Source organism: Colossoma macropomum, unplaced genomic scaffold, assembly GCF_904425465.1.
Source record: "Colossoma macropomum unplaced genomic scaffold, Colossoma_macropomum, whole genome shotgun sequence".
In the NCBI taxonomy this organism is placed as follows: domain Eukaryota; kingdom Metazoa; phylum Chordata; class Actinopteri; order Characiformes; family Serrasalmidae; genus Colossoma; species Colossoma macropomum.
In genome coordinates, this window is record NW_023494792.1 from 31,458,733 (window position 1) to 31,469,567 (window position 10,835).

Sequence of the window (10,835 nt, forward strand, 5' to 3'; positions counted from 1 at the left end):
TTAGGGTTAGCATGTGTCTTATTTTCGATATGTTTGGGTCTTATATGGATATGGACTTTCTTAATGGTTGAAGTGCAACAGATTGAAAATTCATGAGTTTACACCGACTGTCTGAACACACCGTTATTATATATAGTGGCATCTACTGTGGAGATAAATTATTAATGCTATAATTTTCCGTTCTGTTGTACATGTAATACCTTTTGTTTGACATGATTCTCTTTGACTGTTGATGCTGTCAGTCTTTTCTCTCCTACCAGCCCATCCTTTTATAGGTGCCAAAACTTTGTGCCTCATAGTGTACTTCCTTTGTAGTTTTATCTCAGTGAAATCAGGAATTGCAGAAGCGCAATCATGGCTGACCCAAACTCAAAGAGGGAAGAGTGTATTGTGTATTTCGTTGGGTTTAGCCTTGAAGTAATGGTGGTGTAGAGAGTGCAATTGTTGACATTTCTTTCCATGCTGGTTACCATTTCGTTAAAGTTCAGATGAGTTGTTTTCTACTCTGAAACAGTTGTAGACGTAACAACCGTCTGATACCTTTTTAACTGCCTCCACTGGCAGCCTGGACCTGCAGGTGTGGGGTCAATGTTCATGAACTAGGCTTTGACTCATGCTCAAGCTAGAATGTATTATCAACTTATAAAGAGAGAGATTTCCCGTTTCAACCAGTAAATCTTCTGTTCTATTTTCTTGTCAATCGATCCGTTGAAACCAATGGTTTGAAAGTATTCCGTTCGATGTGATCACATGATGTGTTAATGCCGTTGTAATTGGCTTGTTCCACAAACTTTTACGCTTTACATCATGTGACTTAAGTGCAATGTCGTTTCACGTAGGTTTCAAGCAACTAACCTGAACCCTCCCAACATCTTGGTCTATGCATGGTCCATGTGTGAAAACCCTGAGGGTCCAGTTTGCTGTTTTTTCCTGTTCAAACACTCCACATAATGTACCGATGAGTTGAATCAGGTGTGTCTGAGCAGAAACATCACCAAACTGTGCTGGAACCTGGCCCCCCAAGACGGTAGTTCCTCACCCCTGCTGTATGCTAAATTCAAGGCCATTGTTTAATGCAGCGCTGGAGGCTCACTGCTCTGCACATCTTAGTGCTTTCCCTCCTTCAACATGCCAACCTGCACTTAATAAAGAGCTGATAATGGGCTGATTAGTTGGATCATGTGTGATGGGAGCAGGGGAAAGCAGGTAAATGTGCTGAGCAGTGGGCCTCTGGGATCAGGGCTGGGAAACACTGATTTAATGCAGGAGGTTTCAGTCCACGTTTCTGTTGTGTTAGTGACCTACTTGAGGCAGGAAACTGGGGTGACTCCTTATTTTGAGTGGTCCTTTTAGATTAAACAAACACTCAACGGACTCTCAGTAACATGTTAAAAACATACGAGGGTTAGGATTAGGTTTTGGTTTGAGGTTAAGGTTAGGATTAGGGCCAGGGTTAGGGTTAGGATTAACTTCTGGGTTGAGGTTAAGGTTGGGGTTAGGATTAGGGCCAGGTTTAGGGTTAGGTTTAAGTTTTGGGTTAAGGTTGGGGTTAGGATTAGGGCCGGGGTGAGGGTTAAGGTTAGGTTTTGGGTTGAGATTAAGGTTGGGGTTAGGATTAGGGCCAGGGTGAGGGTTAGGATTAGGCTTTGGGTTGAGGTTAATTTTAGGATTAGGGTGAGGGTTTGGATTAGGTTTTGGGTTAAGGTTAAGGTTAGGGTTAAGATCAGGGCCAGGGGTAGGATTAGGTTTTGGGTTGAGGTTGGTCTACTTAATGTAAGTAATGTATCAACAGAACATCTACAACAGGGTTTCTCAATCATGGGCAGAGGACCACAAGTGGGCCACGAAGCACCCCTTGGTGGTCTTTGGACATATACTGAGGGGGGCCAGTGGTCTGTAGTGGATCTGTGATGGCACTTTGTCACAAATATCAGTGAAAAAGAATTGACTTAACAATAAGAAATATCAAATGTTTGACAACATCAATACAAGCCCAACAATAAAGCAGCTTTGTCAGTTTTATTTTTTTTGCCCTTCGCCTCAAGAAACCTGACCTTTCAGTTCCACACACAACAATATTCTGCTGAAAGTTCATGTTCACTGAAACACATCACATGTCACTGTGTGGAAAAATTCCCAAAAATGACATTGTGGGCCTTTTTGCTTTCTAGTGATAAACAGATGGCCTTGAGGTGGAAAAGGTTGAGAACCACTGATCTACAAGATATTTACTTCAGTGTATTCTGATGTTTTTACTACTGCTACGTCACTGATATGTTGTTGATGTGTCACTGATAATCTATTAAGAGTTTATTACTCATCTACAAAGGACCACTCCAAATCAAGTGTTACCCTAACTAGCAGCCCTTGGACTATTTGAGTCATAACAGAATATACTGTGGTCTGGTTGAGGCTCCACATGCAGCAGATGTTGCTGTTGGATTTTACCAGGGGTCACCAGTTTTATCCGTAAAGTGTCGGCGTTGCTGCTGGTTTTCTTTCCAATCACCCAGACATACACCTGATTCCACTTGTTTAATCAGTTTAATCAGCTGGTCTTCAAAGCATTTGTTTGGTTAAATGAGGCGTCCTCATGCTGTTTGGAATGAATACTTGCAGCAATGTAGATAAGACAGGTGACCCATGGACTGGAGTGATATTCAAATATGGTGTCATAACAAAACCTTGTATCTCTGAAGGGAACCACTTGAAAATAAGACTACCCTTATAAAGTGTTTAGGAATGGTTTAAAATGTGTTTGTCCATGGTTATTAGTTAGGTCATAAACACATTTAAAAATCATTAATAAGCGGTTATAGCACATTAATAAAAAGAGCAGAAGTGAGCTGTTATACCTGATGAATATAAATGTGATTACGCTGACAGGTTCAATGCTGAGTGATGAAGAAGACAAAGTAAGAATAGTAAACACCAAAATCTGAGGTTTAACAGTATAAATGAATGAGGGTTCACTACTAACCAAACAACAGATCACTGTGGCCCATTTCATTTGAGTTGTAAAAGCTTATTAATGCTTTTAAGGTCATTATGACCCAATTAATAACCATTAATGAACTTATTTTAAAGCATTTATAATAGTAGTCTTATGTTAAAGTGGTGCCGAAGGAAAAAACACTCATTAGTGTAATGAGATTTTAATCCAGGTAATTTTGGACCATGTATATTGGCCAATTCATCATGGCATTTAAAGGGCAGCTGCTGTTTTCAGAAGATGGAAGGGGGGATAAATAATTGAAGTGAAGCCCAATATTTCTGCTGTTTAAATTACAGTAAACAGAAACAGGTGCCCTGTGAAGGGAATTTATATCCCTAAAAAACAGTGGGAACAACTATTCCCTCATTATTGGGGGTCCTGCTTCTGTTCCACCCCTCTGAAGATGTCAGAATTCCCTTTTCCTCAGAACTGTTTGTTCATCTTAACAAACCTGCAAGAGATTCAGTTTTATTTGTCTCTGTATAACTTTAATAACATTCAACAACGTCTAAGGACAGGAAACTTCTGAAGTACTGATAACTGTTTATTCCTCCCCGCCTGTATCTCTGGGTCTGCCTCTCTTCTCTCCTTTATCACTGGTGGTTTAATACATGCTCAGTGTGCTCTGTACTCTATGGTAACTTTAGGCCTGTGTGAAGCTCAGGCAGAAAGGGTCTAATACATCCTAGAAGGTTCCTCTTAGCTGATGCTACATGCATATGACGCTGACCGTGTATATAGTTGACCATGTGTCTGCTGAACAGCTGAACTGCTATCCTGCATCCTCTCCGGTGACTTTGCTACTAAACAGGAACTTAGCTGCTTCGATACTGTTAAGGAGAAGTTGCTAAAATGTATGAATGTAAAGAGTAGTGCAGGTGTTTTGGGGGAGGAGCATAAGATGAAAAAGCTAGACTTATATATGTGAAGACCACAGCTTTCCTGAGTGCTTTACCTCTATTTCCTGTGTCAAAGTGCTGTTTTAGCTAATAAAAATATTAACTGAGATATTTAGCTGTCATTTTGTTACTTTACCTTCAAATAATACATGTATGTGTAAATATGTATGTATTATGATGAGCTGTAAGATATGATGAGCTGAACATACATACATATGGACAAAAGTGTTGGGACACCCCTTCTAATTATTGAGTTCAGGTGTTTCAGCCACACCTATTGCTAACAGGTGTATGAAATCAAGCACATAGCCCTGCAGTCTCAATAGACAAACACTGGCAGTAGAATGGGTTGTACTGATGAGTTCAGTGACTCTAAACATGGCACTGTCATAGGATGCCGCCTCTACCACAAGTCAGTCTGTGAAACTGCTGTCCTGCTAGATCTGTCCCAGACAACTGTACGTGCGATTATTGTGAAATGGAAGCATCTAGGAGCAACAACAGCTCAGCCACGAAGTGGTAGACCATGCAAAACTCACAGAGTGGAGCCGCCGAGTGCTGAAGTGCACAGTGTCTATCCACTGTTGAATCACTTGATAAAGTGTTCCGAATTGCCTCTGGAAGCAACATCAGCAAAAGAACGTGCATTAGGAGCTTCATGAAATAGCATTGGGGGGCGTAGTGTAAAGCGCCGCTACCACTGGACTCTGGAGCAGTGGAAACGTATTCTGTGGAGTGATTAATCACGCTTCTCTGTCTGACAGTCTGATGGACGAGTCTGGGTTTAGCGAATGCCAGGAGAACATTACCTGCCTGACTGCACTGTGCCAGCTGTAAAGTTTGGTGGAGGAGGGATGATGATATGGGGTTGTTTTTCAGGGGTTGGCCTAGAACCCTTAGTTCCAGTGAAGGGAAATCTTAATGCTTCAGCAGACCAAGACATTTTAGACAGTTCTATGCTTCCAATGTTGTGGGAACAGTTTGGGGAGGAACATTTTCTGTTCCAACATGACTGAGCCCCAGTGCATAAAGCAAGCTCCATAAAGGCATGGCTCAACCCCTTTAAACGCCTTTGGGATAACCTAGAATGGACATTGTGAGCCAGACCCTCTCATCCAACATCAGTGTCTGACCACAAAAAAATTCCCAGACACAGTCCCTAAATATTGTAGAAAGCTTTCCAGAAGAGTGGAAGCTATTATAGCTACAAAGGGGGACAAACTCCATATTAATGCCTATGGATTTAGAATGGGATTCATTAAAGCTCCTGTAGGTGTCCCAATACTTTTGTCCATTTAGTGTATGTACACACACACACACACACACACACACACACACACATTCTGCTCATCATAGTTCATTGTAACTGTTGATAAGCTGGACAAGCTCTCCAGAATACTGGCAACAATCTTATTAACAACAAAAATGCATGCATAGTGCAGATTCAATATGATATCGAATTGTGGGGCCTCATCCTTCTCCTATCAGGCTGTATACACAGTCACAGCAGGGAGAACCTAAGGACAGAGAACCACTACACTAATCCACACTACTGATTTAGACTATGTCTGTTTTAATTGAAAGCCCTGAAAGAAAGACAAGCAAATGAGTGATTTACATCAAACATTTATTAGTCATTTATCTCTGTACAGTTATAGTTCAGCCACACACCGACACTCCAGCGTACCTCAATTACACACGGACTACTTCAATCTGCATCACTCTCAGTAAGATTAACATACTAAGCTGATTTCTTCATAACTGATTTTGTGCATTTCACCCACTCTCGCACTCAGAAGACACGAGTATAGAGGTTTTAACGAGCCCAGGTGAGCGGACTGAGGAGTAGACGGTGGACAAGAACGCAGTGTGTGTCTGTGTGGTTTGCAATGCATGCATCTAATGCGCTGGTGTGCCGCAAGGTCGCTCACATGGGGCGCTCTCTGGGGCGGGTGACATACTGCCACCACAGTGGGGGAAGGTCGCCCTCCTTCCTGGCTGGGGGAAGAGCCTCTGTTTTGGGCCCATCGGCTGGAGTCTCCTCCTGCAGCTGCTGGACCTACAGCACAAACCAATCCATGTTAGAGCATGGACACCAACTGAGAGCTGCTGCACATCAGCCAAGAAGAGACACGCAACGGAGAAACAGGACAAAGCACAGATATACCACATAGAAAACATCAACAATGAACAACCAAGTCGATTTTACACTGAGCTGTACTTCTACAGATTAAATTGAATAAAACTTGGAGTTTTTAAACTAAAATGTAGGAAATTATATAAGTTACAACGTAACTAGGCTAGTGCCTAGTAGTTAGATCAGGGGTCACCAACCCAAACGTTAAGTAGAGCCATTTTGTCCTTTCAACAAAAATCAAACCACCTTGGGAGTCACAACATTTTATTTCCATTTTACCTTGGCTGTAAATATGTCTCAGTATGTGCTGATGTACTAGTGTAGGCTAAGAAACATAATACAAACGAGAACGCAGACTCACTTTACTCTGCTTTAAGCTTTAGCACAGCTATAGCCACTTTTCTCACATCTCCAGCAGGAAACCTTTCCTCGAAAGTAGAAAAGCTTCTTGTAAAATGTCTCTCAACGTTCGACTTTTTACGAGGCTGAATTCAACTTCTCATTCGCCAGCTTCTTGATCGAATGTTCCCTTCCACCTTAAATGGTGGAACAGGAGAATCTTTGTACATTCCCCTGAAGTAGCTGAAGCAAAAACAGACACTTAGCATTCTGTTTAGTCTGTTTAGATTAAAGACTTCACAATAACTTTCCTCTTGGTTTTAAATTCTCAGTCATGTCATTTTCTACGAGCTTTACGGCCGGTTCTAGATTTAATTCAGTAAAAGTACAACGAGTGGAGCTCAGAGCTACTGAGCAGTGCTGGAAGTCGCAGACGTCTGTGAAGTGCAAAAAAATTTCTTTAAAAAATAAATTTTTAAAATAAAAAATAATTATAAAATTTGCACACTGTGTTGTCTGCTGACATATTGGGTATGCTGCAGCCTTAGGTGCAAGCTATTAGGATAAGTTAAACTAAGGCAAAAAGAAAATTATGACCTCCTGAAAGTAATGAAAACAAAGGTACTATGTACACTGTAAAACAAAAAAGGTATTTTTTTTTACTGTCAAAGTACCACAAAATGTAAAGGTTAGAACTTTTTAAAGATAAAATTAATGTTAATAAACTGTACATACAGCATACTTCAATGCTGTTGTTAATCTGCTAATATACAGAAACAGGGTGTAAATTCACAAAAAAAGAAGACACTGACATGTATTTTAATGGTTATTGTTATTATTATGGTAAAATACTGCATGTCATAATAAGTAGTTGAACTAGTGAAACCGCTGAATACAGTAAAGGGCAGTACGTATAACAAATTAAATGACTAATTAAATATATTTCTATTATCACTGAGAAAACACATTTTGTTAATTAATGGGGTTTTGTCCAGCACCCCTGCTGGGACCTTTTACAAATTTATTTTAAACAATGTAGTGATTATTATTATTATTATTTCACAAAGTCCGCTCTAGTCATTAACAGCCCCTCCCCCCCCTTTTTGAAAGCCCTTTCCAGCTAAACTGTGCTCCCATGTCCACCAAAGTGGGACCTGTTCTGACAGCAGCAATATGCAATAAGCACAGAGACTAAATAAAAAAGGGGGATCATGACGGCTGCAAGAAGTAACTTTTGCTTGTACTACAAACTACACAGTCACATTATTATGACCACTTCACGTCCACAAGTCTGGTGGTGGCAGTGTTATGGTATGAGGAATGTTTTCGTGGTATTCTCTGGGCCCACTCATCCATGTGAAAGGCGCTCTCAACTGATTTGGGTATGAACACATCGTTGCAGATCACGTACACCCATACATGCTGATCGTCTTCCCTGGGATCTTCCAGCAAGACAATGAGACATGTCAGACGGCTAGAAATGTCAGACACTGGTTGGAAGAGCATGACTAAGACTTCCAGGACTGGAACCCAATTGATCATCTGTGGGACCACCTCGATCATCGTGTTCACCCTATGGATCCTCCCCCACGCACCCTCCAGCAGCTGTGGGATGCACTGCAGTCAGCATGGCTCCAGATACCTGTGACAACCTACCAGGACCTTACTGAGTCACTCCCAGCCTGTCTAGCTGCTGTCCGTGCTGCACACGGTGGTTACTCTGGATATCAGCTGCTGGTCATAATAATGTGACTCGCCTGTGTACAAGCAATCAAAATCCCCCTTAAGAGCAGATACGCACCTCCCTGTCCCAGCTCTGGGCTCTCAGCTTCTTCCACTGCTCCCTCTTGGAGAAGTAATCAGGGAACATGGCCTTCTCAGAGGGGTGCCAGTGATCCAGGCACCACTCAGGAACCTGACAAAACAAGCAAACACGGTCAAAGAGCTGTATTTTACTGCTGTTAGCTGGTCTTTGATGGTATCGCCTCCTGTGTCTGGTCCTCTTTGAGGGGAGCTTCCGTTCCACTTTATAGCAAATGAAGCATCTTTAAGTTTCATAGCTAGATTGGAATGAAATCACGGGGCGATCTAACATTTACATCACCGGTGTCTCTACCTTGTAGCACTCATATCTCTCATAGGAGGTTCCACCAGGTGAATCGGGGAACAGGTAGGGCTGGGGATGCTGGTTAGCCCAGAACTCCTCCTCTGCAGCTTTGAGCAGCTTGGTGGCTTTCACCATGTCCTTCTCATTCTTATGCTCGTCAAACCGCGCCCTCAGCAGGCAGGCGTAGAAACGATACTTATCCCTGTAACAAGAAGAACAGATAAGGGGGACAGAGAAAGTCCCTTTCAGAGCAGCTCAAATATTTATTTTTTATTTTCTTGTAGTTGTAAGCAGCAGAACGATATCATTATAAAAGTTTTCATTTGGCTGTTATTGCAAACTGATATTGATGACGTATTTACTGCACAATGGAAAAGCAAGACATTTAGCGTACGCTGGACTGCAGAGCTAAAATGTCTAGCATTTTAAACCCCAACTGTCTTACTGTTTATTTTGGCCAGGACAATTATGAAAAATTACCTTTACATTCTGGAAAAAGTAAGTAAGTACGTGCATGCATGCATGTTATATATATATATAATACATATATATCCACACACACACATATATATATATATATACATATATACACATACTATATATATATAAACATATATATATATATATAAACATACACACACACATACACACACACTTACTGTTTGTTTTGGCAATAATAAATATGTTTGTTATCTGAATATTCAGGAAAAAATTAATATCTAAAGTTTATGAAGTGGGGCTGATCTGTTTAGAAGGGACTTATTTAGGTCCACATGTCCTCCACATCTCACTGTTTATTTTGGCAATAATAAATACGTTTATTAACTGATAATTCTGGAAAAACTATCACTGATACATAACTTTCACTTAGTAAATACCTTATTTACCAATTTTATCTTCACAAAACTAAATATGCAAAGCGTATACAACAAGAACAGTGCTAACGTTACATGCTAATCTCTTACTTTTGACGTCTTAATTAAATATTTTTGTTTATCTGCAAAGCTGTAAGACTGTATTAAAGCTGTAAAACTGTATTAAAGCTGCATTAAAGCTGTAAAACTGTATTAAAGCTGTAAAACTGTGTTAAAGCTGTAAAACTGTATTAAAGCTGTATTAAAGCTGTAAAACTGTATTAAACCTGTAGGTTATTAACGCTGTAAAACTGTAGTTAGGTTATTAATGCTGTAAAACTGTAGTTAGGTTATTAACGCTGTAAAACTGTAGTTAGGTTATTAACGCTGTAAACTGTAGTTAGGTTATTAACGCTGTAAAACTGTAGTTAGGTTATTAACGCTGTAAACCTGTATTAACGCTGTAAAATTGTAGTTAGGTTATTAACGCTGTAAAACTGTAATTAGGTTATTAACGCTGTAAACCTGTATTAACGCTGTAAAACTGTAGTTAGGTTATTAACGCTGTAGAACTGTAGTTAGGTTATTAACGCTGTGAAACTGTAGTTAGGTTATTAACGCTGTGAAACTGTAGTTAGGTTATTAACGCTGTAAAACTGTAGTTAGGTTATTAACGCTGTAAAACTGTAGTTAGGTTATTAGCGCTGTAAACCGCTGAATGTCATTGCTGGGCTGTTATTATGCAGGTTAGCTTAGCCACCCAGGCTAACCTGCTACCGTTCCCCAGCGAACCTCTCCAGCACACAGAGCTAACCGAGCTGGCTGGGTGTTGTGATGAGCGCTCAGCTAACCGAGCTGGCTGGGTGTTGTGATGATGCGGGTCTCGGCGGGTCAGCCTGTCCGTTTTCAGGGTCTGACACGGCTCCGCCGGGTAAGCGTGTCTGTAGTCGCTGCGTGTGGAGCGCGGGTCGGTTTAGCCGAGCTAACGCTAACAGTGAATGACCTGAACGTCCGGACGGTCCGGACTCAGACGCGCCGAGTCCGACCACACTTACATCCGCTCAGCATCACCTTCACACGGAACCGGGCTGAGAAACAGAGCTACCTGAAAATGCACCAGGACTCCAGGTGCCTCAGAGACTTCTTATAGAGCCGGAGGACTTTCTGCTGGTGAGTCAGGAAGGCAGCCATGATCCCCGCGTTGGGCCTGGCTGAGTTACACAGGCAGGCAGACAGCAGCGGGTGATGAAGCGGGCCGCCGTAATAACGGTACTAAATGAGAAAGAGCAAAAAATCAACTCCTCCAAACTCAGCACGGATCCCACAGAGTGACACGGTGGATATTTTCAACAAGGAGTGTTTCTCATAACCTGTAGCCTCAGTATGATAACTTTTAGCCTCAATACAGTAATTTGTGGCCTCAGTATAGTTGTTTGTGCCTAATTCATAGCCTCAATATATTATTTTGTGGCCTGAATATAGTAATTCAAATATGGTTATTTGT

At 41.3% G+C, this 10,835-nt stretch overlaps 1 protein-coding gene across 1 annotated transcript; it reads right to left on the minus strand.

The window, feature by feature from the left end:
• Nucleotides 1-5,503: 5,503 nt before the first annotated feature.
• ndufb9 (NADH:ubiquinone oxidoreductase subunit B9) lies at nt 5,504-10,591 on the minus strand. The gene is made up of 4 exons (XM_036576872.1): nt 10,437-10,591; nt 8,487-8,679; nt 8,172-8,285; nt 5,504-5,953 (listed from the first exon to the last, which is right to left on the minus strand). The coding sequence occupies exons 1-4, from the start codon at nt 10,520-10,522 to the stop codon at nt 5,822-5,824; spliced, it is 525 nt and encodes a 174-aa protein (XP_036432765.1). The 5' UTR covers nt 10,523-10,591; the 3' UTR covers nt 5,504-5,821.
• Nucleotides 10,592-10,835: the final 244 nt, after the last annotated feature.

Excerpts from the sequence above, each read along its gene's own strand:
- ndufb9 (XM_036576872.1), bottom strand. The coding sequence starts at position 10,522 with ATGGCTGCCTTCCTGACTCACCAGCAGAAAGTCCTCCGGCTCTATAAG. Across the intron at positions 8,680-10,436 it reads GAGTCCTGGTGCATTTTCAG|GGATAAGTATCGTTTCTACG; the intron begins GTAGCTCTGTTT and ends TTCTTGTTACAG. Across the intron at positions 5,954-8,171 it reads CCCAGAGCTGGGACAGGGAG|GTCCAGCAGCTGCAGGAGGA; the intron begins GTGCGTATCTGC and ends TTTGTGCTGTAG.